At 45.4% G+C, this 17,881-nt stretch overlaps 1 protein-coding gene across 1 annotated transcript in view; it reads right to left on the reverse strand.

Annotated features, from left to right (window-relative positions):
• Positions 1–438: 438 nt before the first annotated feature.
• The window catches only part of LOC134349478 (ferroxidase HEPHL1-like), a 79,180-nt gene continuing 61,737 nt past the window's right edge, over positions 439–17,881 (reverse strand). The window contains exon 21 of the mRNA XM_063053850.1: positions 439–2,075. Coding sequence (XP_062909920.1) covers positions 2,073–2,075 — 3 coding nt within the window. The 3' untranslated portion in view covers positions 439–2,072. The remainder of the gene's footprint in view (positions 2,076–17,881) is intronic.

Consider the following 17,881-nt stretch of genomic DNA (forward strand, 5'->3'; position numbering starts at 1 on the left):
AAACCTTCCCCTTTGGGTGTGACCTTATATGATTGAATATAAAATTGTGTTTCATAATCCTCCCATGCTTAAGGCACTTTACAATGTTCAAGTCAGAATACTAATACAAGTTGCAGTTGTGGGAAGCTGGTAACCATGACCAGCTTTATCCATTTACAAAAATAGTTTCTCATCTGCCGCACTGCAGTTCCAAATGATTGATAGAAACCGAACGTAGTGATTCCCAGCTTCCATCAGACTGAGCAGAAAGCAGAAAGCCTCACTGATTTCTATGTATGTGTGCTTAAGAGGAAAATGCATAAACCCAAGAAGATGGTGATAATTACTGCCCATTATTGGAATACTGCTCAACGCATGCATTTTTTTTCCACAGAGTGGCTCTCAAGAAACAAGCTGCCAAAATGCAAAAATATGAAATGAAACCAATATTGTGGCACAGAAATTTAGTTAAGGAGTGATGAATATGTTCTATTTTTAAAATACCTTAGCCAAGTACATGGAAAATATAATAATGTAGATAGTTATAGTGAGAATTATGTCCAAAAAGATACATCAAAGTTACATGCAATTTTTTTAACACAAAAGGCATCAATAAAATTGAACTAGTTGGCTTGTTAATCCATTTGAAATCCATGGGTTTAAATATGCATTAGTAATACACACAGAAAATGAGCTACATGATAGAAAGCTGTGTTCGGCTGCTTGTTAGACTGGGACAACATGTACTGTGGTATTCCCCAAGACTCAGTTACAGAACAGACAATGTCTTTTGATATCCATTGATCACTTGGCATTGAGGGAGGTTGGGGGAGTGGTGGTTCAGGGCACAAATGTACAATCTGCTGATTACATGGAACTTGGAGGTGTAGCAGACAATGAGGAAAATACAAACAGACTAGAAGTGGACGTGAACAAGCTGATGGAATAGACAAATGAAGTTCAACTAATACAAGTGTGAAGTGCTATACCTCAGGAGGAACAATAAGGAGAAAGAATGAATGCCAAATAGCTCAGTTTTCAGGATATCAGGAGTCACTTGATGATTAAAGTTGGCAGGACAGGTTAACAAAGGAGACGATGAAGTTCCTAGCTTTGTTAACCTGGTGCATGCCCAGAACCTGGTCCCGGTCATTAAGATTAAATGCACAGCTTGATGCTTGAGTTTTGAAAGCAGGGTGCAACTTCTGAATTTAGTGCTGGACAAATTTCTTCCCAATGAGTAAAAAGCGTCCTTAAAGTAGTTAGTAGTCTACTGTAGAGGGAGAATTGAGTCCAGTTCCAAGCACCATGCCTTAAGAAGTTTGTAAAGCCTTTGAAATATCACAGAAGATAGTTATTCAAACAGTCTGAAGGATGGGATTACATGGATATACTGAAGAAACTTTGATAAGAAGAATGTATTGATATGGTAATCTATGATAACTAACACCACAGGAAAACATATTTTTGGCATAAAGAGGTTTGCATTGCTAATAGTAAACGTGGATAACAAACACTACAGAAATATGGAGAAAGGATGAGTGGAACTAGCAACTTGCTCTCAACAGGAAGATGACTGGGTCCCAAAAGTCCAAATAGTCCCTTACCTTGTTCAGCATTACTAAACTGAAAGGTTATATGGACCACTTCCAGATTTTAAAAAAAAAATTTATTTTATCTTGGCAAAGGAATCAAGCAATTTCATAAAATTCGAGAAGATATTGATCTTTTCTACAATTACCGATGTGATTCATTCGAGACGATTGTTTGATACATTTACTGCATTTCATGCTCCAATCTGAGGGCAAATTGACAGTATATTCAGATTATTGACAAAATAAATTCTCATTTGTTTGTGTATCCCTTATGTAATTGAGTACTATGGAAAGTTGCCCTGCACATAAAAGCAAAAGCTCACTTGCTGTAATCCATAACTGATCGATGATTTTTTTCAGCTGCAGTTCGGAATCAGTTGCCAGTCTGGCATGTTGCGTGCTTTTTTCTCTAACGTTACTGATTGCAGACAGGAGGAAATTTGAGATGGACTCCAGCGTTGCACCGTTTCCCTGAGCAGCACCTTCAGTTTGTTGCAATCACTGCAGGGCAACAGGAGAGAGAAAAAAAATGGGTACTAGCAGTTAGGACAGATGACATTAAAATTCCCATATGCCAATGCAACGTTCTTATTCTTATTGCTAGTAGATTTAGTTCGGTGCACAGTCTCAACGGCTAGGGAGAAACGGTGTCTTTCCTGTATCCACTTAGACAAACACTTCCTTTCCATTGTTATTATTGCCACGTCACCTTCTCACTAGCCATCCAGCTTCACCTGGCTGCACTTTGTGTCTTCCGTATCCTCTCACAGAGACACTTCTTTTCCTTACACACCGTATAAACGTTCACAAATAGTACTTCCTAATTCCCAATCTACTAATCTTCCTAATTCACAGCACCTTCCATCATTCAACCACCTCACAGGGGAATTTTCTCTAGGTCCCTGGTCATCACCTTTCCACTGTACAAGGGATTTCAATATAAACAATATAGCGAGCTATCAGTAGGATATGGGTAGTAGTTAATCTGAGCAAGAGTGAAGTGTTGCTCTCTGGGAGGTCAAATGTAGCTTTCTTTGTAGCTGTAACAGTTTATTCTGCATTGATATTGGTTTACCTTGTTCCACTTTAATGCACTGCATAATCATCTATTCTGTATGAACTGTGTGCAAAACAAGCTTCTCACTGTACCTCAGTACATTTGACAAAGATGAACCAATTCCAAGTGTAAGGGAATTCCAAAAAAAAATAGTTAATTGGTAGGTCCCAAAACAGCACTGATGTGCGGAGCGATCTTGGGGTCCCACTCCATAACTTCCTGGAAGTGATAGGTTGTTAAGGAAGGCAATATGCATGTTTGTCTTCATTACTTGGAACATTAAGTGCAAGAGCAAAGGAGTCATATTGCAGCTGTAGAAAATTTTGGTGAGGTTGCACTTGGAGCGATGAGGACAATTCTGATCACCCCATTATAGGAAGGACATGGAGGCTTTGAAAGGAATGCAGAAGAGATTTAACAGCACACTACTTGAATTTGAGGGTACGAGTCTTAAGCCATAAGATATAGGAGCAGAATTAGGCCATTCAGCCCATCGAGTCTACTCCACCATTCCATCATGGCTGATCCCAGATCCCACTCAACCCCTTCTCAATCCCACCTGCCTTCTCACCATATCTTTTGATGCCTTGACCAATCAGGAAACTATCAACTTCCGCCTTAAATATACCCACGGACTTGGCCTCCACCGCAATCTGTGGCAGAGCATTCTACAGATTCACTACTCTCTGGCTAAAAGAATTTCTCCTTACCTCTGTTCTAAAAAGCCACCCCTCAATTTTGAGGCTGTACCCTCTAGTTCTGGATACCCTCACCACAGGAAACATCCTCTTCACATCCACCCTACCTAGTCCTTTCAACATTCGGTGGATTTCAGTGAGTACAGGCCCAAAGCTGCCAAACGCTCCTCATATGTTAACCCCTTCATTTCTGGAATCATCCTTGTGAACCTCATCTGGACACCTTCTAATGACAACACATCTTTTCTGAGAAATGGGGCCCAAAACTTTTGACAATACTCCAACTGCAGTCTGACTAGTGTCTTATAAAGGCTCAGCATTATCTCCTTGCTTTTATAGTCTATTCCCCTTGAAATAAATGCCAACATTGCATTTGCCATCTTTACCATAGACTCAACTTGTAAATTAACCTTCTGGGAGGCTTGCACGAGGACTTCTAAGTTCCTCTGCACCTCTGATGTTTGAACCTTCTCCCCAGTTAGATAATAGTCTGCACTGTTGTTCCACTTACCAAAATATATTATCATACATTTCCCAACAATATATTCCATCTGCCACTTTCTTGCCCATTCTTCCAATTTGTCTAAGTCCTGCTGCAATCACATTGCTTCCTCAGCACTACCTACACCTCCACCTATCTTCATATCATCAGCAAATTTTGTCACAAATCCATCAATTCCTTTATCCAAATCGTTGACAAACAATGTGAAAAGTAACGGTCCCAATACTGACCCCTGAGCCAACCAGAAAAGGTCCCCTTTATTCCCATCCACTGCCTCCTGCCTGTCAGTCACTCCTCTATCCATGCCAGTATCTTTCCTGTAAGACTATAGGATTTTATCTTGTTAAGCAGCGTTATGTGTGGCACCTTATCAAATGCCTTCTGAAAATTGAAGTAAATGACATCCACTGCCTGTCGTTTGTCCACTCTGCTTGTAACTTCCTCAAAGAAGTGTAACAGATTTGTCAGGCAAGGTTTTCTTTCACAGAAACCATGCTGACTTTGACTTATTTTCTCATTAGTCTCCAAGTTCCCTGAAACCTCCCCAATTGCTGAGGTAAGGCAAAATGGCCCCGTTATTTCCTTGCTTTCGTCTTCCTCCCTTCTTAAAGAGTGGGGTGACATTTGCAATCTTCCAGTTCTTCCAGTATCATGCCAGAATCAAGTGATTCTTGGAAGATGATGACCAATGCATTCGTTATCTCTTCAGCAACCTCTCTCAGGACTCTGGGATGTAGTCCATCTGGCCCAGGTGACTTATTCACCTTAAGACTTTTCAGTTTGCCTAGCACTTTTTCCTTTGTAATAGAAATGGCACTCACACCTGCTCCCTGACACTCACGGACCTCTGGCACACTACTAGTGTCCTTCACAAGTGAAGATTGATGCAAAGTACCCATTAAGTTCATCTGCCATTTATTTGTCCCCCATTACTACCTCACCAGCATCATTTTCCAGTGGTCCAGTATCAACTCTCACTTCCCTTTTACTCTTTAAATAACTGAAAAAACTTTTGGTATCCTGCCTTATATTATTGGCTAGTCTGCTCTTCTTATAGCTCTTATAGTTGCCTTTTGTTGGATTTTCAAAGCTTCTGAATTATCCATCTTCCCACTCACTTTTGCTACCTTATATGCCCTTTCCTTGGCTTTTACGCAGTTCTTAACTTCCCTTGTCAGCAATGGTTGCCTATCCCTGCCATTTGAGAGCAACTTCTTGGGACATAGCCATCCTGCACCTTGTGAACTATTCAGAAACTTTAGACATCTCTGTTCTGCTGTCATCCTCGCCAATGTCCTCCTACAATCCACCTGGGCAAGCTCCTCTCTCATGCCTCTGTAATTCCCTTTATTCCATTGCTATACTGATACATGTGACCTATGCTTCTCCCTCTCAAATTGTAGTACGAATTCAATCATATTATGATCACCGTCCCCCAAGGGTTCCCTTACATTAAGCTCCCTATTAAGATCTGGGTTATTACACAACACCCAATCTAGGATAGCCTTCTCCCAAGTTGGCTCGAGCACAAGGTGCTCTAAGAAGCCATCTCGTAGGCATTCAACAAATTCCCTCTCTTGCGATCTGACAGCAGCCTGATTTTCCCAATCCCATTGCTGACTGAAGTCCCCCATTACAATTACGTCATTACCCTTACTTGATGCATTTAGAGGCTGCACAAACATGAAGCATTGGAGGCTGAGTGGAGACCTGATATAAGTTTTTAAACTGTGGTATAGATAGGAGAGATAGTCAGAATTCCAGAAGTTTCAAAGTGCACTTATTATCAAAGAATGCATAAATTATACAACCTTGAGATTTGTTTGCTTACAGGCATTCGCAAAGCAAGAAACCCAAAAGAGCCCAATTAAAAAAATAAGACCAACACCCCAGTGTCCACAGAGAAAGAGAAAAAAAAACAAAACAAATCATGCAAACAATGGAAGCAAGCAACAACAGAAACATTCTGAACCAAATGGAGTCCTTAGATCCAAATCCCCGAGGCAGCCAGGAGTAGGCCCAAAGCCTCAGAATTCAGGTCATCAATTGGGAGGGAGGAGAAGATGGCGGTGCAGCGCGCATGGCCTCTCTGGTGAATGATATCGTATTTGTAAGTAGGATGCCATGCACAATTCTGATTTGATGGAGGTAGACATGAGAAGCACGGAGGAACATCTGGAGAAACTTCTGAAATGCCCGGTTCGCTGCCACTGCTACTGTGTGATCGAGAATGTCTGGAGGAGAAGGCCCCAAATCCTCAGCTTTGCCTGTTGCTGGCGGCCGGGGCTGAGGTCGAAGCGCTCGGCAGAGATGGTGCTCAGTGCTCAGTGTCGGAGGGCTGGTCAGAGGCTCGAAGTTTTCGGATGGACTCAGAGTCGGACTGTGGTCAGGGGCTTCCAGGATGCTGCATCGGCAAGTTTGCGGCGCTGGAAGCTCATGGCAGGGAGAGTTTTCTTCCTTCTACCGTCTGCGTGAGATGATGGGACTTTCGAGAGACTTTGAGACTTTTTTTTACCGTGCCCATGGTCTGTTCTTCATCAAATTACAGTATTGCCTTGCACTGCTGTAACTATATGTTATAATTACGTGGTTGTTGTCAGTTTTTCAGTCTTGGTCTGTCTTGTGTTTCTGTGATATCACACTGGAGGAACATTGTATCATTTCTTAATGCATGCATTACTAAATGACAATAAAAGAGGACTGCATGTCCTCATAATCTAATTTAATCATATTAGCTGGGCAAATCACCGCAAAGTTCACGGACACGAAGCACAGCAGCCAGGGCCTTAGCGTCACGGAGGGAGAAGTCCCCAGACTATCTGTGCTGGCGTTTCAATTGTCTGGACCTTGCACTAGGACCCACTGCACTGTCAGTGAATCACTCCAGGCCTCGAACACACCGCCCAGCAATTTGCTTCAGACCTGGATTTCGCTGCCGAAGGAGCCATTCTCCAAACTGGCTCGGTGCTTTGAGTGATCCACCCTCATACCCGGGTTAGTTGGCTGAGCAGCAGGCTTCTCCATCCTGTCTTCTCCCCTCTGAATTGTCCGCTCCAATCAGCACAGCTCCATCTCCAAGCACGTCGATTTTGCAGCGCACCAGCAGAGTGAATCTCCTGAATTCACTTTGCCTTCACTCGCTTCTTCATTGCTTGCAGTGATCGCTTACGGCAATTTACTTCAAAAAAAGTGACTTCCCCCCCCCCAAAGTAGAAATAATAAGTACAAGAGGACATGCACTTAAGGTGAGAGTGGGGAAGTTTATAATAGATGTGGGCAGCAATTATTTCTTTCTTAAAGAATAGTAGACACTTGGGTAAGGCAGTCAGTGGTAGTAGTGTAAGCAGAGATGAAAGTGGCATTTTAGACAAACAAGCAGGGAGTGGAAGGATGAGTGAGACCTCCATCGGTCAGAGCTCACCATGGATATTTCACCTTAGCTGCCTACAAATGCAAACATGGGCAGTACGATATGGACAGCAAGCTGTTACCCATGGAGCAAGCGCCCCCTTTCTACGCATCTGATGAACCCAAAGAACGGCAGAGACTGGTACAGTTTGGTACCAGCAGCATCCCAGGAGTTGTCCTTTGGGGTTCCAGCTCTGGAATTTTCCCTCAAGGTTTACTCCCGAGGCCTTCCCCATGAGTGGTTAAAGCTGCACAGCATTGGAGGTTTCAGATCAGTTTTCCTTCTCCTAGACGAGCTGCCAACCACGGCTGACATCTGCTCAAAGCGACTGGTTTTTAGGCGCCAGTAACCCACCTTTGCCCCTTCTTCTGACACTGGGCTTAGTAGCTAAGCCACGCATGAAGGCCAGGAGCTGGACTTGGTTGTCAGAGGGTATTTGAGATGCACATCATTGGGAGCATTAAGTAGGTAATGGGAGCTTGTCCACTCTACCACTCCTGGTTAAGGAAGCAGAAGGGAAGGGAAGGGAAGGATATAGATAGTGTATAGGCAGAAGAGATTTAATTTGATTTGGTAACGTAAACACGAGGAATTCTGGAGATGCTGGCAACTTTGCTCTCAAACGCATCTCCCCCATTTCACGCACATCTACTCTCACTCCATCCTCCCATCACCCCACTAGGAATAGGGTTCCCCGGTCCTCACCTACCACCCCACCAGCCTCCGAGTCCAACATATTCTCCGTAACTTCCGCCACCTCCAACAGGATCCCACCACTAAGCACATCTTTCCCTCCCCCCCCACCTCTGCTTTCCGCAGGGATCGCTCCCTACGCAACTCCCTTGTCCATTCGTCCCCCCCATCCCTCCCCACTGATCTCCCTCCTGGCACTTATCCTTGTACATGGAACAAGTGCTACACATGCCCTTACACTTCCTCCCTTACCACCATTCAGGGCCCCCGACAGTCCTTCCAGGTGAGGTGACACTTCACCTGTGAGTCGGCTGGGGTGATATACTGCGTCCGGTGCTCCTGATGTGGCCTTCTATATATTGGTGAGACCCGATGCAGACTGGGAGATCGTTTTGCTGAACACCTACGCTCTGTCTGCCAGAGAAAGCAGGATTTCCCAGTGGCCACACATTTTAATTCCACATCCCATTCCCATTCTGATATGTCTATCCACGGTCTCCTCTACTGTAAAGATGAAGCCACACTCAGGTTGGAGGAACAACACCTTATATTCTGTCTGGGTAGCCTCCAACCTGATGGCATGAACATTGACTTCTCTAACTTCCGCTAATGCCCCACCTCTGCCTCATACCCCATCCGTTATTTACTTATATACACATATTCTTTCTCTCTCTCTCCTTTTTCTCTCTGTCCCTCTGACTATACCCCTTGCCCATCCTCTGGGTTCCCCCCCCCCCACCCGCCTTGTCTTTCTCCCTGGACCTCCTGTCCCATGATCCTCTCATATCCCTTTTGCCAATCACCTGTCCAGCTCTTGGCTCCATCCCTCCCCCTCCTGTCTTCTCCTATCATTTTGGATCTCCCCCTCCCCCTCCCACTTTCAAACCTCTTACTAGCTCTTCCTTCAGTTAGTCCTGACGAAGGGTTTCGGCCCGAAACCTCGACTGTACCTCTTCCTAGAGATGCTGCCTGGCCTGCTGCGTTCACCAGCAACTTTGATGTGTGTGGTTTAATCTGATTTGGCGTTATTTTCAGCATTAAGGCAAAATATAGAACATAGAAATCTACAGTTCAGGCCCTTCCGCCCACAATATTGTGCTGACCATGTAATCTACTCCAGAAACTGCCTAGAATTTCCATAGCACATAGCCCTCTATTTTTCTAAGCTCCATGTATCTATCTAAGAGGCTCTTAAAATATCCTATTGTATCTGCCTCCAGCTCGACCGCCAGCAGTGCATTCCACACACCCACCACTTTGTGTGTGAAAAACTTACCACGACATCCTCTCGGTCGGTGCCCATTTCCAAGCACCTTAAAACTGTGCCCCCTCATGCTAGCCATTTTAGCCCTGGGAAAAAGCCTCTATCCACATGATCAATGCCTCTCATCATCTTATACACCTCTATCAGGTCACCTCTCATCCTCCATCACTCCAAGGAGAAAAGGCCAAGCTCACTCAAACTATTCTCATAAGGCATGCTCTCCAATCCAGGCAACATCCTTGTAATTCTCCTTTGCACCCTTTCTATGCTTTCCACATCCTTCCTGTATTGAGGTGACCAGAACTGAACACAGTACTCCAAGTGGGGTCTGACCAGGGTCCTGTATAGCTGTAACATTTCCTCACGGCTCTTGAACTCAGTCCTATGGTTGATGAATGCCAACACACCATACGCCTTCTGAACAACACAGTCAATCTGTGCAGCAGCTTTGAGTGTCCTATGGACATGGACCCCAAGAACTCTCTGATCATCCACACTGCCAAGAGTCTTACCATTAATACTATTTTCTGTCTTCAAATCTGACCTACCAAAATGAACCACTTCATACTTACCTGAGTTGAACTCCATCTGCCATTTCTCTGCCCAGTTCTGCATCCTATCGATGTCCCGCTGTAACCTTTAACAACCCTCCAGACTATCCACAACACCCCCAACCTTTGTGCCATCAGCAAATATATTAACCCACCCTTCTACTTCTTCATCCAGGTAATTTATTAAAAAAAAATCACAAAGAGGAGGGGTCCCAGAACAGATCCCTGCAGAACACCACTGGTCACTGACCTCCATGCAGAGTACAAACCATCTACAACCATCCTTTGTCTTCTGTGGGCAAGCCAATTCTGGATCCACAATGTAAGGTCCCCTTGGATCCCATGCCTCCTTACTTTCTGAATGAACCTAGCAAGTGGAACCTTATCAAATGCCTTGCTGAAATCCATATGCACTACATCCACTGCTCTAACTTCAATGTGTTTTGTTACATCCTCAAAGAATTCAATCAGGCTCATAAGGTACGACCTGCCCTTGACAAAGCCATGCTGACTATCCCTAATAAGATTATGTCTCTCCAAATGCTCATAAAACCTGCCTCTCATGATCTCCTCCAACAATTTTGGGGGGGGGTCTATAATTTCCTGGGTTATCTCTACTCCCTTTCCTGAACAAGGGAACAACATTTGCAACCCTCCAATCCTCCAGTACTTCTCCTGTCCCTATTGATGATGTAAAGATTATCACCAGAGGCTCAGCAATCTCCTCCCTCACTTCCCACAGTAGCCTGGGGTACATCCCCTCTGGTCCAAATGACTTATCTAACATAATACCTTTCAACAGCTCCAGGACATCCTCTTTCTTAATGTCTATACACTCAAGCGTTTCGGTCCACTGTTAGTCATCCCCACAATTGCCAAGGTCCTTTTCACTGGTGAGTACTGAAGTATTCATTAAGTACCTCCACTACCTCCTCTGATTCCATGCACACATTTCACAAGCGCATCTGATTAGTCCAATTCCCACACAGCTCATCCTCTTGTTCTTCACATAGTTGAAGAATGCCTTGTGGTTTACCTTAATCCTGCTCGCCATGGCCCCTTCTAGCTCTTCTAATTTCATTCTTAAGCTCCTTCCTGTCAACCTTGTAATTTTCTAGAACTCCATCACTACCTAGTTTCTTGAACCTTTTGTAAGCTTTTCTTTTCTTCTTAACTAGATTTCCTACATCCTTTGTGCACATGGTTCTTTTACCCTACCATCCTTTCCCTGCCTCAATGGAACATACCTATGTAGAATGCTACTGAACATTTGCCACATTTCTGCAGTGCTTTTCCCTGAGAACATCTGCTCCCAAGTTCCTGCCTAAAAGCATCATATTTCCTCCTACCCTAGTTAAATGCTTTCCCAAATTGTCTGCTCCTATCCCTCTCCAGTGCTATGGTAGAGGAGAGTTGTGATCACTACCTCCAAAATGCTCTCCCACTAAGAGATCTGACACCTGTCCAGGTTCATTTCCCAATACCAGATCAAATACAGCCTCTCCTCTAGTTGGCTTATCTACATATTGCATCAGGAAACCTTCCTGAGCACACCTAACAAACTCCACCCCATCCAAACGCCTTGCTCTAAGGAGATGCCAGTCAATATTAGGAAAGTTAAAATCACCCATCACAACAACCCTATTATTACTGCACCGTTCCAGAATCTGTCTCCGTATCTGTTCCTTGATACCCCCATTACTATTAGGGGATTGGTCTATAAAAACACCGAGTAGAGTTCTTGCCCCTTTCCTGTTTCTGACTTCCATCTACACTGACTCAGTAGACAGTCCCTCCAAGACTTCCTCCTTTTCTGCAGCTACGATACCATCTCTGATTAGCAATGCTGCTCCCCCACTTCTTTTGCCTCCCTGTCCTTTTTGAAACATCTAAAGCCCGTCACACTCAGCAGCCATTTCTGCCCAAGACATCCAAGTCTCTGTAATGGCCACAATGTCATAGGTCCATGTATTGATCGACGCTCTAAGTTCATCTGCCTTGTTTATGATTTTCCTTGCATTAAAATAGACACAGCTCAAACCATCTGACTGAGTGCACCTTTGCTCTATCATCCGCTTTTCCTTCCTCACAAACTCCCTACAAGCCGTCTCTACTTGTGCGCCAACCACCCCATCCTCTGCCTCTTCACTTCTGTTCCCATCCCCCTGAAAACCTAGTTTAAGCTCTCCCCAATAGCCTTAGCAAACCTCCCTCCCTCCTAGGATATTGGTTCCTCTCCAGTTCGGATTCAACCTGTCCTTTTTGTACAGGTCACACTTGCTCCAGAAGAAGTCCCAATGATCGAGAAATCTGAATCCCTGCCCCCGCTCAGCCACGCATTTACCCTCCACCTCATTCTATTCCTATACTCACTGTCGTGTGGCACAGGCAGCATCCTGAGATTACTACCCTTGAGGTCCTGCTTCTCAGCCTCCTTCCTAACTCCCTGTATTCTGCTTTCAGGACCACCTCCCTTTTTCCACCATCATTGGTACCAATACATACCATGACCTCTGGCTGCTCACCCTCCCATTTCAGGATATCGTGGATGCAATCAGAAACATCGCGGACCTTGGCACCTGGGAGGCAAATTACCATCTGTGTTTCTTTATCGTGTCCACAGAATCATCTATCTGTCCCCCTGGCTATAGAGTCCCCTGTTACTGCTGCCATCCTCTTCAGTTCCGTACTCTTCTGAGCCACAGGGCCAGATTCTATGCCAGAGGCACTGCTGCTTCCCCCAGGTAGGCTGTCCCCCCCTAACAGCACTCAAACAGGAGTATTTATTGCCAAGAGCCTGCTCCTGTGTGGTACTGGTGTATTCTAATACCCTCTAGCCAGATGTGTCATCATTCCTGCCAGCGAGTGGGCATGTGAACGAGGCCCAGGCCCAGGCCTCACTTACCAAAGAATTGGATAGATTACTGTCTGCTTCAGATTATGAATCCCTCAGACTATTCTCTGAATACAGACCGGAGACAATCTGCAGATGCTAGAAATCCGAGCAACACACATAAAATGCTGGAGGAACTCAGCAGGCCAGGCAGCACCTATGGAAAAAAGTACAGTCGATGTTTCGGGCTGAGACCCTTCATCGGGACAGGACAGAAAAAGATGAGGATTCAGAGTAAGAAGGGGGAGGGGAGGGGCAGAAGAAACACAAGGTGATAAGTGAAACCGGGAGAGTGGGAGGGGTGAAATAAAGAGCTGGGGGTAAAGAGATGTAGGGCTGGAGAAGGGGGAATCTGATAGGAGAGGACAGAAGGCCATGGAAGAAAGAAAAGGGGAGGAGCACCAGAGGGAGGTGATGGGCAAGTAAAGAGACAAGGTGAGAGAGGGAAATGGGAATGGGATATGGTGAAAGAGATGGGTGGGGCGGGGGGCGGAATTACCAGAAGTTCAATAAATCAATGTTCATGCCATCAAGTTGGAGGCTACCCGGATGGAATATTAGGTGTTGCTCCTCCACCCTGAGTGTAGCCTCATTGTGACACTGGAGGAGGCCGTGGACTGCCTTGTCGGAATGGGAACGGCAAATGGAATTATAAATGAGTGGCCACAGGGATGTCCTGCTTTTTCTGGCAGAGCGTAGGTGCTCGGCGAAGCAGTCTCCCAATTGACATCGAGATATACAATCTCACCGATGTACAGGAGCCACACCAGGAGCACCGGATACAGTAGATGACCCAATTGGATCACAGGTGAAGTGTCGCCTCACCTGGAAGGACTGTTTGGTGTCATGTATGGTAGTGAGGGAGGAGGTGTAGGGGCAGGTAAAGCACTAGTTCTGCTTGCAAGAGTAATTGCCAGGAGGGAGATCAGTGGGAGAAGGATGAATAGACAAGGGAATGATCCCTTCGGAAAGCAGGATGTGGAGGGGAGGGAAGGATGTGCTTGGTGGTGGGATCCCTTGGAGATGGCAGAAGTTATGGAGAATTATGTGCTGGATGCAGAGGCTGGTGGGTTGGTAGGTGAGGACAAGAGGAACCCTATCCCTGGTGGGGTGGCAGGAGGATGGTGAGGGCATACGTGCATGAAATGGAAGAGATGCAGTTGAGAGCAGCATTGATCATAGAGGAAGTAAAGCTCCTTTCTTTTAAGGAGGACATCTTCTTTGTTCTAGGATGAAGAGTCAAAGAAGACAAAAGAATTGAGAGAAGGGAATGACGTTTTTACAAGTAACAGGGTGGGAAGATGTATAGTCCAGGTAGCTGTGAGAGTCTGTGGGATTATAATAGATATCAGGACTTACAGACAGAGAGATTGAAAAAGGTGAGGGAGGTGTCTGAAATGGACCAGGTAAATTTGAGGGCAGGGTAGAAGTTGGAGGCAAAGTTGATGAATTTGACGAGTTCAGCATGGGTGCAGGAGCAGCACCAATGCAGTCGCGATGTAGCGCAGGAAAAGTTGGGGAGTGATACCAGTGTAGGCTTAGTCAGTTCCATGTAGCTGACCAAAAGGCAGGCATAGCTGGGACCCATGCGAGTGCCCATGGCTACCCCTTTTGTTTGAAGAAAGTGCGAGTAGCCAAAGAAGAAATTATTAAGAGTGAGGACAAGTTCCGCTAGATGGAGGAGAGTGGTGGTGGAGGGGCACTAGTTGGGTCTGGTGTCCAGAAAGAAACGGTAAGCTTTGAGGTCTTCCTGGTGGGGGATGGAGGTGTATAGGGACTGAACATCCATTGTGGTTCGGGGCCAGGGAACTTGAAATCATTGAAAAGATCAAGAGCGTGTGAAGTGTCACGGATGTAGGTAGGAAGGGAAAGAAAAAGGGGGGATAAAACAGAGTTGAGGTATGACGATATGTTCAGTGGGGCAGGAACAAGCAGAAGCAATGGGTCTACCTGGAAAGGTGAATTTGCGGATCTTGGGTAGGAGGTAGGAACGGGAGGTGTGGGGTGAAGGAATTATGTGGCAGTAGGTCGGAGATCCCCAGAGCTAATAAGGTCAGTGATGGTGTGGGAGACAATGGCCTGGAGAAGGAGGAATCTGATTGGACAGGACTCTTTAGTGGGGTCCTGTTCGAGGAGTAAGTAAGAGGAGGTGTCTGACAGTTGTCACTGGGCCTCAGCAAGGTAGAGATCAGTCCACCAGACTTCTACAGCACCCCACTTATCTGCAGGTTTGATGGTGAGGTAAGGATTAGTGCGGAGGGAGTGGACAGCACAGCGTTCAGTAGGAGTAAGGTTGGAATTGGAGAGGTGCAGTTAGCAATGTAAAGGTCCAGAGCAGGGTGTCCAGGAAGAGGAGAAGGAGAAAGGTTGAAGCTGGGAGAAGTGGTCATCGGTGCGGGATGGAGAAGTAGGCATGGAATGTAGACAAGGTTGAGGGAAAGACACTCTTTCAAGAGCAGAACAATGTGTTGCCTCCAGTGATAAAGAAAGGTAGCAGATAACAGTTTAGAAGACAATGATATTATCATTGTTCTCTAGCGTAATACAAAGGAATACAAAGGAGATGGTGATGGACTTTAGGAAGACTGAGCCTGCACTGCTCCCAGTTACTATTGATGGTGAGGATGTGGATGTGGTGAGGACCTACAAGTATCTGGGGGTGCACCTGGATGACAGACTTGAGTGGAGTACCAATACAAGGCTAAGTACAAGAAAGGCCAGAGTCACCACTACTTCCTGAGGAGACTGAGGTCCTTTGGAGTATGCAGGCCCCTCCTTCAGATGTTCTACCAATCCGTTGTCGACAGTAGAATCTTCTACGTGGTGGTGTGCTGGGGCAATGAGATCAATACGGGTGATGCCAACAGGCTCGATGAACTGATTAGAAAGGCTGGCTCTGTTATAGGAGTCAAACTGGATACACTGGAGGCTGTGGTAGAACAAAGGACCCTACGGAAAATCCTGGCAATTCCGGACAATGCATGCCCTCTCACCCACTGCTGCCACCTTGGCTGCACAGAAGAACACTTCCTCTAGACTAAGGCAACTGCACTGCTCTAAAGAGCACTGTATAAGGTCATTCTTACCCTTGGCCTTTAGGCTCTATAATGAGTCAACCTTTTGCCAGGGAAGTGATGACCCCCCTTCCTGTTAGACTGCTTGAGGTAACTTACTTTTTTTAATTCTTCCTTACTTCTCTTCTAATATTTGTAAAGTTGTATATCTGTGCACTTTCAATACTACTTTGACACTAATTTCTGTTGAGACCAATAAAGTATCTATCTATCTAATAAGGATTGGAATGGAATGGAGGGTTACACTGATTTACCAGCCTGATTACTCTGGAATGCTCTCATTTGTTTAAAAAGTGCCTCCTAATTTTTAGATTTATATATGTTTTTAACTTCATAAAATGGAGCAAATATTTATTGCTATCTTAATGGGCAGTCAATTGTCCCATGCCAGTCTAAGACCAGTTGGCTGCTCTCCATTGCCATCTCCTGTTGCTCCCTTCTCGGTCCTGCAAAGGCAAGGCTGCGGACAGCCCGATGTAGCTATGGTTCTTGAGTCAACTGCATACACGAGTGGGGTGGTTTGACTGCTCTTTCACTGTGCAAGTGTAATCAGAGGTAATTGTCAGGTAAATTTAAAAGCTCTGATTTCCAGTCAAGCGATCAGCAGCCGCCCCTGTAAAAGAGTAGCAGGGACCATTGAGTACAAAGTATATTTTTCTGCTTGGTTAACTTGATATAAAAGAAACCACAAAATGCCCAAAAGGTTTGTGAATTCGTGGATAAAGAAGCAGGATTGTGATCGTTCATTGGCAGTAGGAACATTTAGAAATCAAATACATGACAAGCTCAGAGAAGAAGGGTGGTGAGAACAAAGGGGACGCTGGTGATAGGGTAGAGATCAAGAGGTTGAATGGCACGAGTAGATGTCCGACCTGAGAGTGAGTGGAAAGGGTTGGCTAATCACAACTGATCTGTCTGGAGGAGATGCAAGTAGAGTGAGGACAGAGGACAGAAGAAAACAAATAACATTGTTTTCTGCCCACTGCTCTGGCAGTGCAGTTCTGGAAATCTGAAATCAAAAAGAATACATCTGGGTGTCCATCAGGTTGTGCAGCATCTGCAGATATAGTTAAGTAGAATTAACTTTGAGCTTGATGACCTTTTATTGGATTGGGCCACCTCAGATACAAACTGGGAAGGCAGCTTATCTGAAATTGCCAGATTCAATATCAGGACCGGAAGGCAGTAACACGGATTGTTGGAAAATGAAACACCGTTCCTCAAGCTTACTTTAAACTTGACTGGAATGGGGCAAGAAGTCAACCAGAGAGAGGCCAGGCCAGGAGTTGGAGGGATGGAAAATTAAAATGACAGGCAGCGTGAAGATCAGCGTCACTCTTGAAAATTAAATGGAGCCGTTCTGCAAAGGGTTTACTCAACACAGAGGCCACAACAGACACACAGAGTGGAAGACACCAAATCGCTGCTTCCTCAGGAAAGAGTGCAAGGCCGTTGTTGCATCTTCTGCATCTCCAAGGAAGAGGCAGTGAAAAGGGGAGGAGGTGTTGATGGAAATGAAACAGCAAACCAGGGAGTTGTGGGGGAAATGGTTCCGTTGGAATGCAAAAGGTGGACGGAGAGATGTGCTGGCTGATGGAATCACATTCTGATCCATTCTGGTGATGACCCCTATTTCTGCCAGCAGCCAGCAACTCAGCCTGGTCCATAGCTGCTTGTCTTGGTGCTGCTTTTCCTCCACTCTCCCAGTGGCAGGAAAAATCTATTTGTGTCAACTCCAGCTGGAGAAAGGAAAGCAAAAGATGTCCAACAGCGGTGTCATTGCTTCTGTAGAGGGTTGACTCTTGCCAACCCTGAGCGGTAACACAGACACAGGGGGTGAAGCACAAGTCATCACTGTGATCCTATGCCAGTGCCTCTGCAGGGCTCTGCGATATCACATGGATATAACAGAAGTTCCTGAGGGAGGGGCTGCAATCTGTGCCAATCTTTCCCCACCCTTATTATTTTAAAACCTATTGAAAAGGCTACTAGCATAGATGTGTTTTGTTGAGTGAAAATTAAGCCTGAGAAGGGGCTTCTTCCACACCACGTCCCTACTGCCTCCTGTCCACCATTTTCCCAGCTGTAGTCAGCAGATAGCTATCTCTAGCCAGCCTGATTTCCTTGGCAGAGGCCATTTCCTTGTTTCCTAAAACAACTCCTGCT

Source organism: Mobula hypostoma, chromosome 7 (genome assembly GCF_963921235.1).
Source record: "Mobula hypostoma chromosome 7, sMobHyp1.1, whole genome shotgun sequence".
Lineage (NCBI taxonomy): Eukaryota > Metazoa > Chordata > Chondrichthyes > Myliobatiformes > Myliobatidae > Mobula > Mobula hypostoma.